The 22099-nt window shown below is 32.1% G+C and overlaps 1 protein-coding gene across 1 annotated transcript; it reads right to left on the bottom strand.

Annotated features, from left to right (window-relative positions):
- Positions 1–1400: 1400 nt before the first annotated feature.
- Positions 1401–7165, bottom strand: LOC149215251 (vacuolar lysine transporter YPQ1-like). The gene is made up of 11 exons (XM_089391053.1): positions 6842–7165; positions 6289–6331; positions 4472–4498; positions 4274–4372; positions 3800–4141; positions 3565–3690; positions 3314–3442; positions 2414–2434; positions 2209–2267; positions 1968–2058; positions 1401–1810 (listed from the first exon to the last, which is right to left on the bottom strand). Exons 1-11 carry the CDS (start codon positions 7054–7056, stop codon positions 1721–1723), a joined length of 1242 nt encoding a protein of 413 aa, XP_089247179.1. The 5' UTR covers positions 7057–7165; the 3' UTR covers positions 1401–1720.
- Between the last annotated feature and the right edge of the window lie 14934 nt (positions 7166–22099).

The following is a 22099-nucleotide window of genomic DNA, read 5'->3' on the forward strand; positions in this document are numbered from 1 at the left end:
GGAATATCTAGGTGGGATTAGATATATGACAAGCTTACCCGATATTGCTATAATTACCAATCAACGAGAAGAATCCATTGCTCTTGGGGAATGTAGAACTTTGGGTATTCCGACAATTTGCTTGGTTGATACAGATTGTGATCCAGATCTCGTGGATATCCCAATTCCAGCCAATGTTGATGGTATAGCTTCAATCCAAACTATCCTGAACAGATTAACGTCAGCAATTTGCGAAGGAAGGGAATTAAGGTCATTATAGCTATATGAAGGGCTAATAGAAAGTAATAAAAAAATAAAAAAAAGGGGGCGGAGGACCTGAGGATTTACTGAGTTGGCTGCTATTCCATCCAAGATCTCGTAAGATGGAATTTTATTTATTGATTTGGTTGGCTGCTCCAAATTGAAAAATATTCTTAATGGAATACCCTTTTTAAACACCTTATTTTTGTTTTCCAAATTAGAGAAAATCACTCTCACAAAACCTTTCAGACCTAGCATTAAGTCCACTTCCCCTCTCCGTTCAAACACCCTATTTTTGTTTTCCAAATTAGAGAAAATCACTCTCAGTTCAAACACCCTATTTTTGTCTTCCAAATTAGAGAAAATCACTCTCACAAAACCTTTCGAACCTAGGGTTAGGTCCCCTTCCCCTCTCGGTTGCCACTTCTATTGCATCCATTTTTGTATTTCCTTCCATGTCAGCCAACCACCCACAAAGTTGCATATAAAAGCATAGTCCTTCTTACGTTATAGATGTTCCTCCAAACTATTTGGGTGCATAACAAATTTTAAATTATTCCCCTTAGGAATGCATCTCCCTCTCACTCTCATTCTCCATTGAGCTCCTAAAATTGGGGACTACAATATACTCTCACTACCTCGTGAGTTACCAATAACTCTCGTACTCTCATGGTTTCCCATTACCACATTTATATAGAGGGTTTTCACCCCCACACCGTGTGCCTCCTAGCACCCAAAAAAAATTCACCCCACACTCTTTAGATCAAAATTTGGCAGCTAGAGTTAGTTGAAAATTTGAAAATTTTCAAACGCTAAAACTAAACAATCCCTTATTGTTCACAATTCTTGTCTTAAGAAATAACATCATTACTGGTATATTTAGCTATATTAAATTTAATCTTTCTAACTGTTTCTCTAAGTACTAATTTGCCCTATAACATTCATTACATTTACGTTGAAATACATTTACATTTATTTTAAGTCATTTAATTTTAAAAATTAATAAATTGATCCAAAATCATAATAACAAATCTTAAATACATCAAAAAGTCCTAAAACTATTATTATTTTTTTTTCTTCTTCTTCTCGGTAAATTCAATTGTTTTTTATATTTTAATCTTAAAAGCGAAAGGATAAAACCACGTTCCACCGTGAAAAGATTAATTCAGAACGAAATTTTGACGATACTACATTAAAATCCGTACTATTGTCAGGTGATTTGATTGGTGTCCTTTCTGCTTACTCACCTTTAAAAATATTTAAGCTGGTTATATTTTCTGAAACATACCTCGATAAACAATACAAATGCGATTTATTACACCATGCTCTTGAAAATAATGCCTGCAAATCTCCCCTATGATTGACTGGTTCACCTCAGTTCACCTCGGTCCTTTTCAAGTCAGCTGGACTTAATGTTAAAGATAGTAGAGCAGCTATCCAATGAAGACTGATTTGCCGGGTTCCACGTACTGTAAACTTTCTAGGGTTTGATATCAACATATTCTTCAATGTTATCCTCATGCTCGTCAGGATTTCTTATCTTATAATAATAGACAAACTGGCCAATAATCTGCAAAGATTTTTGTCAAGGATTGGTCTTTCTGATGTTCAAGAATATTAAAAAAATAATTTATGGGAAAATGCAACAATCAACTTTAACATTCAATACTCGCAGCACACTTATTATATTGCACAGAAATCTGTAACTTTCTATTGGGTGAGGATACGAAACCATCTAAAAGCACACACACTGCAGCATCGACAAGCCATGGCATATTTGGCTTTAATTTTTCCCATTCCAATGTCGCTGCCAAAATGCTGCATACATGAACGACCAGGTTTTACAGATACACTATTACTTCTCTCCTGCATTAGATTCAATACTCCAGCGATGAAATGTTCCAAGGCCATGAGCAACACAATAGAATTACCAATATTCCAAGGCCATGAGCAACACAATAGAATTACCTTCCCACATATGCTGCATTGCCGATTAGCGCAAACATGAACATCAATGGATTAAGACCCTGATAACATAAAAACGTGTATACATCAGCCTGAATCTTATAGGCAGTAGAGTACTGAGCTTTGATAAAATATTTATTGAAATTTGTTAAGTCAGTTTTGATAAAATATTAATTGAAATTTGTGAAATAAGTAAGGGATAAAATACCTCAACGGTTCCTCGCCTGACCTGCAAAAATATTTTGTGATGGAAAGAATAGTTAGTTCTGATTATGGAATTACAAGAAGAACGGTTGAAATATGGAAGGTGCAACATTTATGAAAGTTATTATGAGAGATTTTAGAGGTAGCTAAATAGATAATACATTATAACAATTATCAACTAAAACATTTACATAATTTAAATGGTTATTAAATATAGATAAACATTAATTATAATAAATATCAAAATATTAAAAAATTTATAAGAAACATTTACACATTTTTCCATTTTACATTTAGAATTATTAAAATTAAAAAATCATAATTATTACTTAAAATACACTTTTGTTTAAAACAATAATAACAATGATAAAAAGATTTTATATATATATATAGATATAATAAAATTATTAATCATGGAAATTAACACTTACTTTATCAAAAGGATTTTTAATCTATAAATATGCTTTGTTACCATACAATGACCATTAATATCACATGCTCAAAAAACTATAAGTGGTTTCATATTGCATTTGTTGATGTAACATTTTTTTTATTAATACAGTTAATTAAAAAAATAAATATATATATATAACTATTTTAAAAATAAATCTTATTATACTATTAATAATATTTTAAAATACTCCATATAAATTAAATCTCTATAATCTATCTCATAATAATATTTTATAAAATCAAATCCTATAATCTATCTCACAATTAAATTAAAATTATAAAAACTTATCCCAAAATAAAAATATCTGAGAATACCAAAACCCTCAAACATTTAAAAAATATTGCATTTTTCTAACACCAAGGCATTGCATTTAAAAATGGGTATTGAGATATTACATTTTTCTAACACCAAAGAACCTCAAGCATTTAAAAATGGATTTTGAGATATTACATTTTTCCAGATTTGTGGAAGCCGTCCTCCCATATAGATAGCAGCCATGACCCATCCCAACCATGTTCCCACTACGCTGGGGGACTCTTCACCTATCATGGTGTCCCTGAACGTAATTGCACTCGCTTCCTGAACATGCAGAGCCTCAGTAAACTATTACAGAACATAGGAAATCAAGCTATTGGATTCATAATATTCTAAATTCTACAGAATTATCTTATGGACAATAAGATCCTGAAGAAAAGAGTTACCTGCAAAATTCTCCTCCCTGTTAATACAAATGAGTCTGTTGAAACTGTTTTACTAGAATCAAAGGTTCTAGTCTCCTGTAAATTGAAGTAATTGAACCCCCCTACAAAGAATACTGTCGCAGTTACCTGGAGATTGCAGAAAGAGAAAACAAACTTAGGACTACAAGGACTCACCCCACAGTGAGAACAGAATTATTATTGGCACTAGATCGATCAATACAGTATGAAAACCTACGCTGAGTAGCATTGATTTTGAACTCTTGGGACTTGTAGTATTATTATTGGCTAGCAATTGATCATCGTCTACAGAGGACTGATCTAATAGATAACTCGGACCACTCCGACCAGACCCACGGGATGATGCAGCGAGATATGAGCCGGGGGTTGCGGTATGACTGCTTGCTAGAGATCTCGCAGACCTGACAAAGTAAACACTTGATGAAGTCCCATTACATGATTTCTTGGGATTATCTTCATCATTTTTCTTGGCTAGCTCTGCATAATAGTCTCTGTTTTCCGGTACGTTCACAGGATCTGCATGCTGGCACTGTTCCTTGCATCCAGAGTCTGTTCGCCTCTGCAGTTGGAATACAGCGTTATACAGCTATATATCTATTGATATTTTCGATCAAATTCCAAAGGAAACCTAAATTTATTAAAAGTCTACATGGAAATGACAAACGTGTCAACATCATAGCATAAATCGTACCTCAGGCAAGGAATTCGCCTTCCTTTCCTGCCACCATTTGCTAATGTGGTCATAATATAAAGATTGCGCAACCAGTACCAAAGTGGAAATGGTATAAACCTGTACATATACGACGAAACAGTAACTGTACACATATGCACAAACCAGAGAAAAAGACTATAGCAATACAAAACGACATCGAAAATATTTTGTAATTACCAGTGCTGTATAGAACTGCGTTGGGAGCTGCAAAAACAAGATCCAGAATGGAATTGTTAGCAGAGGCATTAAAAAGTAACACGTTACCAAGTTTATAATTTAGAGAATTTTTATAGAGAATAGAAAAACTAGCATAGTTTTGATTCAAAGGATATGCTATTGAGAGGACATGGAAATCGCTGTTTATTATTTAGTAAAATGGTAGAGATTAAGATAGGTAATAAGTTAATAATGGATTTATTATTTTCATTATATTTTTAAGTATTATATAAAATGGTAAATTAATAAATATTATATTATATTTTTTTATATATAAATTAAAAAATAATATTTTTAATAAATAAATTGTTAATTTATTATATAATATTTATATATATGACCATGATTTTATTAATTAAACTTAATTAGATTGTAGATTTCAAAAATATTACGAAATAACTCTAAACTAAGTCAATTATTTTACTACTTCCTTTCCATCAAATATTAATATCAAACTTATTTTACTACTTCATTTCCATCAAATATTAATATTTTATAGAAACTATAATCGACAAAAAGATGGCTGTCCTTATGCACATAGATGCTGGGTCAATCACACAAAAGGATGGCTATCTTTAGATGCTGGGTCAATCACACAAAAGGATGGCTGTCTTTACATGCTGGGTCAATCACACAAAAATATGGTTGTCTTATGGAAGTACACGGTAAAGTTCTTTATTTGAAAATTTTGAAACAGATTAATTTTATTCTAAATGTTTTGTACTTCGTTCTTTTGTTTTTCTAAATTAGTTTTTACTTAATTTTATTTAAAATAATGCAGAATTTATTAATATTATAAATTTACATGGTATAAAATTGTATCACTAAAAAAGAATATTAATATATATATATATATATATATATATATAAATAAATAATTGCGTTGATTCATAAGAAATTTAAATCTTAAAGTTTATAGTTTACATCATGAAGTAACATAATTCCATAAACCTTTTTATATTAAAATAATAATAATTATAATAAATCTAAAATATCCCATCACTATTAAAATATTTTTATATTTTTTATTTTCATTTTATATTTTCATGTTTTTTTTGTAATTTACATTTTCATGGCTCAAGGTATTGCACTGGAATGTACTAGAAGCTGGAAAACCGCAATTAAAAAGAAACAGAGACAGTACACCATAACTTCTTTTTTATCTATAAGTTTATATTTTCTATCACTGACTACAGTATACCATCGTCAAGGACACGTAAGTTAAAAAATTATTTACTTTTGTTATTAATATCTTAAAATAATTGAAAAGTAAGTTGGGAAATTGGGACAGACTTTATTAAAATAAAATTTAGTATTTAGTTCAATATTGTACTCTGAAGTGGGGAGGTTGGTTTTCTCCAGACTAAGAGATTAACGTTACAGAATAATAAAATATATATGTAGTTCTTTGAAGAAGCTTAATTAATACCTATAAGAAAAATATTAGAGACTTATATTGTGATCAGCAATATGTAGCAGTATTTTTAATTACCTTTTTTAAGTGAAATTCAGTAGGTTAAGACGGGAATGAAGCTCACTATACCTTCTTCTATGGATCTTAATCTTACGACTGAAGCATGCATTTTTAAATGGAATATTTGTTACTTCACAGTGACATCTACTTGTTGAAGATTTTCTGAATGACTACTACGCTGAGGCAAGCTGACAGTTGTGCTCAGAAGCTTACCGCACTTCTTCAACCGGAGCAAGTTTAACACTACAAACAGTATGTATATTATGTAGTTCTTATGTTAACCCATATTTCAGAAACGACTTACTGTGGCTGGCTCCAGCAAACATCCAATCAGATTGAACAAATCCCTGCAGCATTTACACCAACTCTTACATCATGAAGAGAACATCTACTAAATGCATAACAAATTCGCACTGCCAAAAAGAGCCTTCTGCAAAATCCATTTTGAGTTTTAACAAAATAACTGAAGCTAGTTATTATTACGAAAACCTTTTTTGCAATGGAAGATATTACAGGTGGTTGGGAGGTTTTAATGATTCTGGAATCATGACACTGCTATATTGTAAATATAATTAAGTTAAAGATAGGTTTTTCTAGAATTTAGTATTATTTTGAAAAAAAATACAATTTATTGCAAATATAATCTATTAAATATGATCTATTAAATATCACTTTATTCTTATAAAACCAATAAAAAGGAAAAAACAGTAAACCAAAAATTAACCTATTACATAGTGATTAATATTTGAAAAATAGCATAGTGATTAATATTTGAAAAATAGCATGATAATACTAAAATAACAAAGAAAACCAGAGAACATCAATTATAAAAAGTGCTACACGAATCTCCTGCTTACCCTACAATCCATGTCATAAGAAATGCAAAGGAAACTCCCTCTGTAGATCCAGACATGAAATTAGTAAAAATCTGTGGAATCTCAGCAACAGCCCAGCCGATGATACTGATCAACCCAAAAGCCAGAGAAATATATTCTCTCGCTCCGCCTGCGGCATCCTTGAGATACCTTTCCACCAACCAGATGCAATTTTCTCCTAAAGCACAGTGCGCCATTAGCGGAGCTTATGAAAAGTTAACCGATTAGAAATGAAAAACATCTGCAAAAGCTCCTTAGCCGCCCTCATATATATATCTTTCACGTAGCTTACTGATAAAAAAAAACTTCATGAGAATGAAAGCTTACTGATAAAAAAAAACTTCATGAGAATGAAAGCTTACTGATAAAAAAATACTTCATGAGAATGAAAGCTTACTTATAAAAAAAAACTTCATGAGAATGAAACCCTATCCATCTTAAAACAGGGTTGCAATAAAAACACATTGGGGGGGCATATTCCTCGCATCACATGATGGATCTCCCTACATGCGACCGAACATTCTTCTGTGATCCGCTGGATGCCATGCCATGTGACCTCCTGCAGAGCTCCAGCAAAAAAGGATCAATACCTTAATGGGCAAAGGATTAGTACACTGAGCGGCGGGCCAGTGTACTACACTCAGTTATCCAGACGTCCGGGTCACCAATACGGCTTGCGCCGAGAGCGCCTAATTTGCGCATCGCCAACGGCAGTACCACTTCCGTGTCTAATCAAAACGTCGGGTACTTAGCTCTCGAGTCTCGTCAGTAGCATTGTCCAATGTCTTAACCTTTTAGTGCATATGGTGAGATTCTTAACATAATGTCTGAACCGTTCAGTGTATCTGCCGAAACTATTTATCGACCTAAATAACTGGTTGTAAATGGAATAACTATCAGTGGTTGTCATACCTAATTCATGATTCTTATTCAATGAAAACCAGACCATCAGTAATGCTGAAACTATTTATCAATCAAAATAACTGGTTGTAAATGGAATAATTATCGGTGGTTGTCATTTCTAATTCATGATTCTTATTCAAAGAAAACCCTATCATTAGTAATTATTCATCCTTGGTCTGGAATGGGACTTTTCACTTTTAATATGTTTTCTTACATTCAAAGAAAATGAACGGTTAGCAAGCAGACACAAGTTTAGAGCATATTCCAACTCATAATTGTTTTGTTTTTTTTTTAATTTATTTTTATAATAATGATTTTGCTTATAATTAATATAGTTATATAAATTAAATAATTGATAAATGTTGATAAACATTATTCCATAATAACCATGTAAGTATATACTTCATTTATTTTATTATACATCCCAAATTATTAAAATAAAGTAAAATAAACATAAAACTAATTAAATTATAACTTTATTATTGTTATTATTATTAATTAAAAAATTAATATATAATTAAACATTATACAATTGGAAAGATATAGAACAAGATGCGTTTATTTCATGATACATCTCAAATTGCTAAAATTTTAAAAAATCATAAAACTAACTAAATTATAAATTTATTATTATTATTGTTATTATTATTATATATACATTTTAAAAAAAGTGGAACAAGATTGTTATCTGTTGAGATTAACCTCAACTTTATCACAAGATTGTTATCCGTTGAGATTAACCTCAACTTTATCACGGAGATTCTTAATATTTAAATAGACTTTATTACAATATCATGGACAAATAGTATGACTTATGAAAACCACACACCCAAAGAAATCATCACACATTTCATATGACACTTGTTCATATTACATTTTTTAATTAATCAATTTAAGTAAAGAGCAAAAAGGGCATGACTCTTAGTCTTCTATCTGTGTATATCACTGAGAATATTATATATCACTAAGAATATACTTCATGGTTCATATTTGTATATCAATCAAAATATTCTACAATATTCCATGAAGGATAAATCTCTACCATCCACTTAAAAATTATTGATAATTAAATTAAAATTATGGAAGATTTATTCCAAAATGGGTACATGCCTATTGGCATAAGTATTATTAATGCTAAAAAAAATTAATATATCAATTAAACATATGTACATTTTAACAAAACATGTGACAGGATTCTTAATGATGGATATTCTTAATCCGTAAATAGTTAATTGCATAATACAAACACACAAAATTATTCTATTCACACCAAAATAATAAAATATAAATACAAGAAGGTGTGTCTTCAAATAGTTAATATATTTTGGACATATAATCTCTTAGTTGAGTAAATCTCAACCACACATCAATCTCGGAGGCTAAGTAGTTGCAAAGAATCTCTCAACCAACTAGGCCTCAACAAACTCCTAAACATTAGTGACAAAATCCTATAGTTGGAAAAAATCACAACTAAGACAAGTAGGAATTATATTTTGCAAGTCCCCCCTTAATGACTACTTGTCTCAATCAAGAAAGGTCTAGTTGTGGTCTTGGTGTTTACAAACATAGAAAAATATGTCAATTTCCATATAAAGGGACAACCATCCACCGGAATGCATGGGTGCCCAACCACTACAACCGCTAGTCTACTAGGATGTCCTTCCCATACATGGTTATGTAAACCATTATAACTGCATACCTCTCCATCATTATTAATTCAAAATCTTCTAGGCTACTAACTCCATCAATTTGTCTCTTAACGCTCGTAAAGGTGTAGTTGGCATGTTGGATTCTCGAGTTCCACTCTTGAATCACAGATATCTCGAATTCAATTACTGAACATAATCCCAAGTTGTCACATAACATCACCAAAAGACCACTCTCACATCTTCAACAAATGAGGGATCCTTCGCTAGTACCACAACTACAAAACTAAATCGACAACCATCCATACATAGATTTTACCCTCTGAAAATGAAGCTTCACCAATATCCACACCCTATAACAATTGATTTAGGCTCTTACGTTGTAATAATTGCATTCATTGTTTCAATATGTATTTGGTTATGCTGCAGAGACTGTGAATAAGTGGATCAGATTCCCAACAACAACTGTAAATGAAATTGCTATGTGTTAAGTATGACAGCATCAAAACACATGCCTTTACTATAACACCATGCATAGTGATATGTTTCACCCTTCACTTAGTACATAGCTCACAAATCATGTTTATTTCAAACCTCGGTCAAACGACACCACGCTTCTGCTACACAAACAGCAAGTAGGGAAATAATTTCTTCTAATGCACCCATCTAATAGCGTGTTCATAATCAAGGACACCAAAGGGGTCATGGCCTTGGTTAATCTTATATCCACTCGGTGCAATTGGGTATATTCATTGGCAAGTTGTGCAACACGCTCACATTACGCCAGTCCACTCACCGCTAACATGTCAATCATTCATTAAGGGTTGGGATTAACCTATTGAATTCATGTCTTCCTTTCAGATCAATAGCTAAAAAAACAACTCCAACATGCCACAAACTCCATAGATTTGAGCTAGACCCATGTGGTAAGTCACACCTTCACTTCTTGAAGATTCTCGCTACTAATGAGCGAATGTATACCCTGCTCCCGCTATCTAGTATAGTTCACAATTTTAAGCTCACAATTTTCAACTCACATCAATAGGTGTATGAATGGCTTCATGTCGCATGTACACCTAAACTATGCACTATTTGAATGCTAAAAAGAAACAAGAGATGATCAAACCATCGACTTGATCACCTACAACACTTGATCACCATACACAACCCACACAACGTTTGATCATACACAACTTAAAAAAAAGAATGGACCAAAAAAAACACAACATCGCATATGACTATTCCTATTCACTTGCTCTCGTGTGAGGGGGCAAGGCCAAGGCCCATTGCGGCTAAGATACCAAGTTAAATTTTCATAATCCACATACACAAATTATATTGTTTGCACCAATATAATACAGTATAAATACAAGAAGGCATATCTTCGTATAGTTAATCTATCTTGGACATGTAATCTCTTGGTTGAGTAAAGATCAACCACATACCAACCTAGGAAGCTAATTAGTTGGAGATAATCTCTCGGCCAACTAGACCTCAACAAACTCCTAAACATTAGGGACAAATTTCTATAGTTGGAAAACATCACAAAGTCCTATAGTTGGAAAGCATCACATCTAAGACAAGTAGGAATTATATTTCCCAAGGTAAATAAACTTTCTTACAATACCATGGCTTATCAATACCACATGCCGAAAAAATCATAAGCGATGTTCATATGAAAAAAATTATTAATAAATTTTACACTTGTTCATATAAAATTTTTTAATTAATCAATTTAATTGAAAAAAATAAATGACATAATTACTTTGAGATAAATTTTAATCTTCATATATACACTAATAATATTATAGAATCTAAGAGTATTATAAAATGTTAAATCTATCACCCACTTAATAATGATTAATAATTAAATTAAAATAAACATACTTATTAACACTACAAAATTTAGAAAACTATAATTTTAACCTTTTAATTATGTAACTAATATTTTATAAATTTTTATGATTATTATTTTATTTTTATATTTAAAAAACCAAAATTTCAAATTTATTTTTATATTTAAATAAAATATTATAAATAAATAAAAGAAACAAAACAATTTAAAATACTTTCTTCATTTTAATCTCTGTATGTTTCTTCATTTTAACCTATTTATTAAATCCATCCTCTATTTTTAATCTTTTTATGTTTTTTTCTTTTAATATATTTATTAAATCCATCCTCTATTTTTTAATTTGATTAATATTAATAATATCTCTAACTTTAATAATAATAATAGCTTATTTTCTCTTCTTTCTTTTTCTCTCTATTCTTTTAAATCCATCCCTATCTCATTCACCATTAATAATATCATTAATAATTAGATTATTAATAATTAATCTTATTAATAATGATTAGATTATTAATAAAATGGTATATTAATTATTAGTAATTTTATTATTTTGAATTCTTTTATAATTTATTTTGTTTTTCTCAAATTTTAGAATTTTATCTTTTAAGGCATTGTTTATGGAGGTTAGAATTTTGCCTGGGCAATTTTCTTAGTCTAAATCTAGTTTATTTTTGTTTTGTTTTTTCATCAAATTTAACCATTTTGTTTTTCATAAAATTTGACCATAAAAGTGTGTAAATCATTTTTTTATAGTAAAAATGGGTTTAGTGTTATCGAAAACCTCTCATTCACCCAAAATTCTAAAAATTGACATGTAACCAAAATTTCCATTATTTTCAAGGATAAAATATGATCTCCTTAAAAAACGTGATTTTTTCATCTTTATATTAAATTATATTTTATGTATTTTGACCATATACTTAGAAAAAAATTGTCTCATAATGTGTGCAGTATCTACTCTATATCACAGATATTCACTACGTTCTACACCTTACTTCATTTAACATCATCCACAACTATGAAAATCTAAACCTAGGTGTGATATCCCCACACAATGTAAATATTTAATTTACTACAAACTAAACAAACTGATTATTATGTTAAGTTATAAAAGCTATTTCTTGAATTAAATTATGAAGAAATGAAATAGCAGTTGCATGTAAATATTGTTTTCACCTGTTAGAGTAGTTAGGATTGACAATTACCTGTCCCTAACTAATTTCTTGAGGATTTATTCAAGAAAGATGTTAGGTCCCTATACTACTAGTGTAACCCCTTATTGTTATTAGTACAACCCCTTATTATATTGTTGTGCCCATGTAGTCCCCATATTGTTATTATTGTGCCCCATAGAAGCCCACTATTGTTATTATTGTGTCCTTACATTATTATTGTTATGTCGGCTCTGATTATATTATGACCCCTTAGACTCCTATATATAGAAAGGAGGTCTTGTCATTTGTGTCGTCCAAGAATTGTTTATTTGTGTAATGTAAAGGAGGTTTCCCCCTTGAAGAGGCTAAATTCTAAGGCCTTGATCTATCTTTTCTATTTTTTTGTGAGCTAGTTTCATAACATTTGGTATCAGAGCTTTGGATTCTAAGGTTTCACTGCGCCTAACAGGTCATCGTGGAATTTTTGCTATCACTTTTTTTCGGCAACGTTTCAGAAGCTAAAAAAAAAACATTTGAGAGGAAATCTTGCTGAACCTCAGGTCCGAATTTCAGATATTGTCTCTCTATATTTTCAGATATATGATCTGAGGAATTTAGGGTTTTTGTAGACTCTGGAATTACATCTTAGACAGGTGACCGTGGGAAAATCGTCATAACTTTCTCTCTGAGCATTAGATTGAAATTTCGTAAGAAGTTGCAGAAAGAGGAAGGACTATATTTTGTTTGAGTATAAGTTTCATAACTTAAGGTTGAAACAGTGACATGTGGAACATTGTACAAGTTCAATCTACTGAACTAGTCTATAATTAGGTCATTGCGGGAGATTGAGAATAAATCTTTCATCGGGAATCAAATTGCGATCATACTTGTGGAGTTAGAAAGAGGACTCAGATGGCTATTATGGACGGAAATGTAAGAACTTAAAGATCAGAAAGTACAGAGTTATAGTCGTTTCAAGATCGATCTCCTAAAATCAAGAAAAAACGAGATGAGGAAGTTTGATGGCAGGGATCTAGTAAATTGGATACTAAATATGTAGAAATATTTTGATCTACATGGTGTACTATTGTTACAAAAGGTACGTATTGCATCTAATTATTTAGAACCGAATCAAGATTTATGGTATAAAGGGTTTTGTTCTCATAAACCACTTGTCATGTGGTCCATTTTAACGAAGGAAATGATAGTACATTATAAGGATACAAAGAGAAACACCTTGTTTAGCCAATTGATAAATATCAAACAAAAGGGTTCAATGGAAAAGCACATTGAGGACTTCCAAAAATTGAATATAAGGGTGAATGATATTCCAGAGAAGAAAATGGTTGATGTCTTCATATGGACTTTAAAGGATAACATTCAACACAAGGTTCGTTTGTGGGAACCTGATTCATTGGAGAAGGCACTCAGGTTGGCGAGAAAAATTGAAAGAAAAATTATGGAAACAAGGAATCCCACCACTCATGACTATAATTATGGAAGTGTTTTTTCTCCTAGCCTTCCACAACCTACAAGGTTTACACCACAACAATTGGAAGAAAAAAGAGAAAAAGGGCTTTGTTACAATTGTGATAGCAAATACACTAAAGGTCATAAGTGTGTTGAGAAGAAATTATTTTACTTAGATTATGTAAAGGAGGAAGAAAAGGATCAAGAAACATCAAAATAAGAGGATATACACCAGGAACCCACCCCAGATAGAGAAGAAATGAATCCGACCATATCTTTTAAAGCATTGGAAAGAATTACCACTCCTTAAACTCTCAAGATGGGACATATCAAGAATAAAAAGGTTCAAGAAGTGAAAGATCACATGGAGAAAGGAGAAATAAATTTGGCAATATCTTGTAATGCATTGGCTAGAGTTACCACTCCTCAAACTATCAATATAGAAGGACATATCAAGAAGAGAAATCTTCAAGAACTGAACAATCACTATGAGCATCAAGAAATGAATCCGACCATATCTTGTAATGCATTGGAAGAAATTACCACTCCTAAAATTATCAAGATAGAAGGACATATCAAGAAGAAAAAGGTAATAGTGTTGATTGATTCAGGAAGTACCCATAATTTTATTCATTGCAAGATAGCCAAGGGATTGAATTCCTTCTTATATCCAGCACCAGAGTGTCAAGTGATTGTTGCAAGTGGAGGAACCATAAATTGCTCTGGAAAGTGCCATAATATCAAGCTATCCATGGGATAATATGTATTGAACAGTCCAATGCTTTCCATTCTAATGGGTGATGCTGATGTTTTACTAGGAGTCCAATGGCTACAATCTTTGGGTACGATAGCTTTTAATTTTCAAGAACTTTTCTTGAAATTTTTTTGGAAAGGAAAGGAAGTTGAATTGAGGGGTATTGAAGTGAAACCAAGAAATATAATCAACTCTAACAGCATGAAAAATCTTCTAAATAAAGAACAACGGGGCGTAATTGCACAATTATGTTAACTAGAGGATCCCACATCGAACTCATGTATTTCTACAGATCTCTTAAATGTTTTGGACAATCATTCTAAGGTATTTGAGACTCCCAAATGCCTCCCACATATTCATGATCATGATCATGCTATTCATGAGATTCCAGGAACTAATTCAAAAGTTACATAAGAGCCCAGTTCAAATAGTATTGTGAGAACTTGACAAGGAAGAAAAAATCATATTGGAACCTGAAGCAATCACAAAATCGAGAAATCGACAGCTAAGAAATAAATAAATTTCAGAGTATCTCATCAAATGGAAGAACTTACCCACTGAAGATTCCATATGGGAGGACAATATTTTATACATAAGCATTAGGAACTACTCAAGCATTGAGGATGACACTTTTTGAAGGAGAGGGGCATGTTAGGTCCCTATACTACTAGTGTAACCCCTTATTATTATTAGTACAACCCCCTTATTATATTGTTGTGCCCATGTAATCCCCATATTGTTATTATTGTGCCCTTACATTATTATTCTTATGTCGGCTCTGATTATATTATGACCCCTTAGACTCCTATATATAGAAAGGAGGTCTTGTCATTTGTATCATCCAAGAATTATTCATTTGTGTAATGTAAAGGAGGTTGCCCTCTCGAAGAGCTTGAATTCTAAGACATTAATCTATCTTTTCTATCTTTTTGTGAGTTAGTTTCCTAACAAAATATCAAGAGGATAGGGGTATCTAAGATCAAGAGAGAAAGTGAGTAAGAAAGCAAAGGTAAAGGAAGAAAATTTGTGTTGAGATGTCAGGCAGTGTTCTGTAGCTATGTATGGTTTGGACTAGATAGCCGTGAGATAGTGGGTTCTTAGAGTAAAAGAAGAAGGTTACACAAAGGAGACTAACTCGAACAGTAGTCTCAAGGTTGGGAGGCAAAGTAGTGAGCAACTCAAGGTATAGTTGCACACCAAATCTGGAAGACAGCTTGTTCCAGACAAGTGAAATTTTCATATTAAATAATTTCAGATATGATATATATATATATATATGTATGTCTGATATTTGCTAATTGATGTCAGAGATAGAATGGTTAATTTGGGGTATCTTGTATAGAATAGTCCATAAGTAATTTTTATGTAACTAGATGAGAGGAGGCATTAATTTTCTAAAACTGAGTGAAATGCACAATCAAATGTGGTGAAAATGACAAGAGAAGCTTATAGAGCCTAGATATGCAAACATTATGGCAATAGAACAAAAAGTAAGAAGACAAGAATTGTCAAGGACTTCTACACAGAATATATTCATACAAAAAAACTAGTATGCCCATAATACTTTTAATAGGTAAAGGAAAACCCCTAATCACAGGCACAGGAGAAACAGATATATATATATATATATATATATATATATATATATATATATATATATATATATATATATATATATATATAGATATATATATATATATATATAGATATATATATATATATATATATATATATATATATATATAGATATATATATATATATATGATCAAATAACCTTATCAACATTCGTATTGTGTAAAAAGAAAGCATTTAGGAACACAAACCTTCTGATGTTAACAGAGAAACTTGAGGCAGTAGAATGAAATAAAATTGAATTTATAGACTGCGATAGGTAAATTAAAGGTATACATCCTTTATTTCATGCATGACCAAAATTCCTACCCTTTCGGTCCAAGTTAGATAATGGTAAACTCTACTTGATAAACCATAGCCGATCAAAATTTTATAGTTTCAACTTGAAAAATAGATGAGCATTTTGACTTCTATTTCTGACAGAAATGATGAAGCGAATACCAAAACATTACATTACCCAGAAGAGGTTTATATATAATTATGTAAATGGAAAAACAAGAACTGTAAGCTGGCTAATAAAACTCTCTTAACAACAATAAGAAACTGTCTAAATCTATTATCAAAGAGAGGAAGAAAATAGAGTTGGGCCAAGGTTTTGGCCTGCCATTAATCCTTTACAAAAATATGCAAATGCATTTCATCCTTTAAAGCTGATAATGCTTCTAACGGTAAAGGTACTACAAATATGTAAACATATAAGTCAACAGTTCACATAATGAAGTCTTCTTTCGGGAGTCCAAAACCCTCACACTAAGAAACCCTTAGAAGAACATAATGGGCAAGGCTCAAGTACCCGGTAGATGGGTGGGAACAACCATCATCGCGCTCATTAGGCTGAGCAAAGCCTTTCTCCTGCATTTAGCCCAAAAAAATGTCACCTACGAAACCCTGCATCCCAACTAGGAGGAGTATCAAAGATTAAAATATTTCGTATGAAAACACAGACTGATTAAAAATCTTGTGAATAGAAATAACCAACAAACCCACTGAGAAATTACCTATTTTGAAGCTGCATGTAGAAACTCTCCTCAGAGCAGATCATCGAACCAGAAATAGGATGAGCCTGACAACGGAAGCCATAAACGAATAGGAAACATATTATGACAACAGTGAACCAAATTGGGAGAACAAGCAACCTCCAACAACAAGTGATAGACTTGTAAATACCAGAGCGCAGGAAAACCCCTCTGCAGAGTATGCTATGTCTATGTCCGGGAGAAAGAAAATGAAAAGATGACGGCGTTACACCAGAGGCATAGGACCTCGAGGTTCTCGACAACAGTCTGTCTTGAGAGGGGCAATACCGACACACCTAGGTCGATACAACAACAATAGATTTAATGAGTTATAAATGTAGATGGGTGGAAATTTAATGTATTGCTCAGTGACATGACACAATTAAAGTCTTGAGCTCAATCATTGTTGAATATACTATATAGAAAATCGTGGATTAAGGGTTGATAAGCAGGCTAGTTGACTTGGTTGAAACCCAACCAATGTATGACCCTGTTAAACATTAGTCATGGTAAGTATACAAAATCTATTTTTGGTTTCACTGTAAAAAGAACCATATTATATCAATCCAAAGTAATGTAAAAAAAAAAAAACATTTATAAGAACTTACAAGTGTAAATATGTATATTAATGATAAAAGATCTTTGTTTAACTTCAAGTAATTTATTTAAAAAATTTCTTTATGCGTATCTTAACTTGTGGCTGTGTGACACTGGGAGGTTTCTTACATTCTACATAGTTACTTTAGTCAACATCATCTTTAACTATGAAAATCTTGATATTAAGAATACAAACATTGATTTAAATTTAATACTATCTAAATTGAATAAAAGAAAATTGAAAAAAAATCACAATTAACTTAAAAAAAACTTAAAAACAAAATTATTTTGTATAAATCATTTTAAAAATTAAATAATTTTTTTGAAAAATTTGCAATTTAGTTTACTAGAGTAACTAAACTACAGTGTCAATCTGTGAAATCATTTTAAGTTTAAATTCCCAATCCATGAGAATGCCAACCATCTCAGGAATTTTAATTCATATCGACATGCCAACCAACCATGAAACAACTATATCTTACAATTTTGATCATGTAAAATTAAACAAATGGGATGGTCTTTAAAAAAAATTACAGTTTTTAAAGAGTCAAAGTTACAATTTTATTATTGGATGTTTAGGTTTTTGGATTAATATAATTAGTGTCAATTTCATGACAGTTACAATTTTACCATACGGTGTTTAGGTTTTTCCATAAATAGAATTAATGTCGAGAAAACCTTTAGTACATTAAAATTTTGCTAACTAGATAACTCAAATTTATTATATAAAAAATATCTTTTAATTTTGAAACGTGGTGCAAATTTACGTTGTTGCTTTTTTTTAACATAATAAAAATGTTATTTTATTAAATATAAAATTTTGTTTAGTTGGTATTTATATAATTTTAAAATTTTAATATATAATAATGTAAAATATTAATACAAAATATAAATAGAACATATTTCAGTGACAATATTTCAATTAATTTTTAGTATTCAACAAATATTTATTATTTCTTTAAGTTGTGGTGAGAGATGATTGGGCTTTGATGATTGTGGATCGGGTTTAGGTTTGCTACTTTGTGAGTCTTTTTGGTAGCCTGTAAATTAATATGTGGAAGTTGAGCAACATGTGTGTTTGTGCGAAGCCCCAAGCTATACCATGGCAATTAATTGTTTTAAGGCTACTCATATCGCTCAGTAGAATTTTGTACCTATTGAGAGGCCAATGGTATGTGTGATGATGACCGGCGGATTTGAGTAAAATGGAGAGGATGATGCTTGGTAGGTTGTATGTTTGTGTGTTGAAGGAGAAGAAGAAATATGAGGGCAAGTCTATTTGTCTTTGCCCAATAGTAGAAGGGGAAATCTTGTGTGGAATTTGACTTCAGAGATAGAGAGAGTAGGAACCTCTGTGCAAGGATATCTGGAAATTCAAAATTTAGCTGCGTGGTGGGAGAATTTTCAAGGGGCAGAGTGACTATAAGCTCAAAGCAATATCTTTAGATTCAATGTCAGAACTGTTGTGGGTTATCCACATTGGGCACAAAAATTTAAGCTTGGTTGTTAAATTCGTGTTTGTAAATTGTGTGATTACAATATTTAGTTTCCTTATGTGTGTTGGAGAAGAGTGGTTGTTCGGTAAGGTGCGTCATGGCTTGCCTTTATGGTATACATTTGGGAAGATGGAAGGTCTGGTGTTTGGCTGGAAGGTGGTGAATCATCACCTTAGGTGCTTGAGTGTTGCGAGCGCTTTGGCATCCAGTTCTGTGTGGGTCTAGAATGTTTAGAAAAGGGGAAAGCTTGATTGGATGCTTATTAGTGTGGTCTTGGTAGTCCAAGAATATTTTTCATTCGAGGATGAGCTCCATTCGAATCTCTTGGGGAGGTTGATGGGTTTCACCTTCTTAGAGGTCGGGTTTAGTAACGGCAAAGTGAATGTTTTCTTGCACGTTTTGGTGGTCTCTATAGTGGATGGAGGGGGCCTCCCTGGTAATAGGTTCTTTTATTGGGGTTTTTCAAAGTTTTCAGCCCCAAGGGTAATAGAGGGGCATCCCTAGTTATTTCATCAGAATAGTTGGTGCAAAAGAGGTGCTTCCTTTATTAGTCAAGAATTTAAGCGGGAGGTGTTTAATATGCACCCTCAAAGAGCCTAGGTGTGCTGAGGGATGGAGTCGACATGATTTCAGGCATGGTAGCAAAATAATGAGCAGGGTAAGGAAGAAACTATGGACTGTCCTTTCTCTAAGTTGATTCCCTCAATGGTGAACACCACCTTGTCAGTATATAGTTTTGGTATCATTCGACAACTTTGTAGCTTCATGGATCAACTCAATTGGACCCACCAATATGATCACAATGACATTCTAGATTTCATGAATCACATTCAGCAAAACCTGTGGGAGATGAATGATAGCTTCTTCAATCTATGGAGAGGGTAATATCATATTTAGGAAAAGGTAGATTGTATAGAAACCAGAGTAGCTCACATGAAGGGTCATGTTCATTGTGAATTTAATCCCCCACCATCCACTCGCTCGAGTCCCGATCACCCTATCCTGGTAAATTTTGAAGATGTTTTATGATAGTTATGTCTTCTTCTCTTACTAGTTTTTCACACATTTTGTTTGTGAGTTTATGTAAACCAATGTCATTTTAGAATTTTTCTTTCTATTTGGGTACACATCTATTGGCCATTAAATCTAATAAGATTGAGGGAAATGGATTTTTGAGAAATAGTACACGAAAATATAAGTTTTCAAATTAATAAGAAAAATTCGATTCACAATATAAATAAAAAACAAATACTCATTATTTCATTAAATAAATATGTAGTATCTTAATTTTTAATTTCAAATGATAAATGTCAATCTCATTTATTTAAAATTAATTTTTATTTTTATTTTTAAATATTTTGGAGTTTTTACTTTAAATTAGTTTTTTTAGTTAATTAAATTTATATAATCTTAAAATGATCATATTTATATAAGAAGTACGTTCACAATGCACATACTTACAAATACACCATATTCATATGAAAAAAATCCTAATAATACACAAAGCATATCACTATATATTCTATAGAAAGTAAGTTTTAAATCTTTTCATCTATTAAAAATACTTTCCTAACAATAAAAAATAAGGCTATCGCTATATATTTATGTTGATAGGCCTTTTCTTTGTTGGCTTCGCGTGGGCAAATACTATTCACTCTAGCCAATGAGAGAACTTGATTTTCACCCTTCTAATTAATGAAAAATTTCTCTGTGTTCATCTCCTTAGGCCCACGTTCTCCCCCGTTTCTACAACATTGAAATGCATTGAGGGTTTTGTATGCACTCTGCAAAAGGGCTCTTCCCTCTTTACTCACTCCATCCTCAGCCATACCTGTTTCTATGCTTACACGCCATCGGTCACGCCAAACATGATCCCCACTCATATGGTTTGAAATATGTGCAGATGGTGGATGGAAAGGCTTTAGATGATTTTAATGAGGGTTTTAAGGAAGATGGAGTTGTGTTGAAGATAGAGGTTGGGTGACGGATTACCTCAAAAAAAAATTCTCTTTTTACGAATAGGGCAGATGGTTTCTTTAAGCAAGGGTTTACTCCCATAAGTGTCATTTTGTGAAGGAATAAGCACTCGAGTGTTTCAGATCTTCTGGAATTCAATAAATGTGGTTGAAGGTATTCTTGTGTGTGGTTGAAGGCATTCTTGTGATGTGAACTAGGGATTAGATGGCTATGGATGCGAATACTAAAAGTTTTCCTTAGAACAAGCAATGTCTGGTGAAAAAACTGGGATCCTATGATGGGAGAATTCAAGACAAGGAAATATGATTGCTAAGGTTGTGTCTTACTTCTGAGAAAGAATTGAGTGAGGAGTATTTGAAGAAAATTTGTAAAGGTGTATTTTACTTTATGTGAATGCTGATAAGCAAGCATGCCAGGGTGTTTCATTCGGAAGCATGCCATATACTGTTGCAAATCCATTTCCAGATTAAAGGACTTGAATTCCATTTCCAGATGGGCGAAGGCCTCATTGGGTGGGAGTTGGTAGTTATGCATTTTGTTGTATCGTTCCTCGATGGGAGCAACATTTAGAGAAATGTGGGCTAATCCTCGAAGAATCACATTCTTGCTGTTGGTGTCATCGGTGCGTTCTAGGATGAGTTGGCCACAAGGGGAAGGCTAGATGTCAGCCACTTTGAGATCTTGACCATCTAAGGAGAAAGTGAATTGATCGACTGATTCGTCCTATTTGGAGACCTTCTTG

Source organism: Pinus tabuliformis, chromosome 1_1 (assembly GCF_031772625.1).
Source record: "Pinus tabuliformis cultivar Carrire ecotype Pingquan chromosome 1_1, CPIR1, whole genome shotgun sequence".
Taxonomy (NCBI): Eukaryota; Viridiplantae; Streptophyta; class Pinopsida; order Pinales; family Pinaceae; genus Pinus; species Pinus tabuliformis.

Excerpts from the sequence above, each read along its gene's own strand:
- LOC149215251 (XM_089391053.1), bottom strand. The coding sequence starts at position 7,056 with ATGGCGCACTGTGCTTTAGGAGAAAATTGCATCTGGTTGGTGGAAAGG. Across the intron at positions 2,268-2,413 it reads TCAGGCGAGGAACCGTTGAG|GGTCTTAATCCATTGATGTT; the intron begins GTATTTTATCCC and ends TTATGTTATCAG. Across the intron at positions 1,811-1,967 it reads GTGTGCTTTTAGATGGTTTC|ATTATTGGCCAGTTTGTCTA; the intron begins GTATCCTCACCC and ends AAATCTTTGCAG.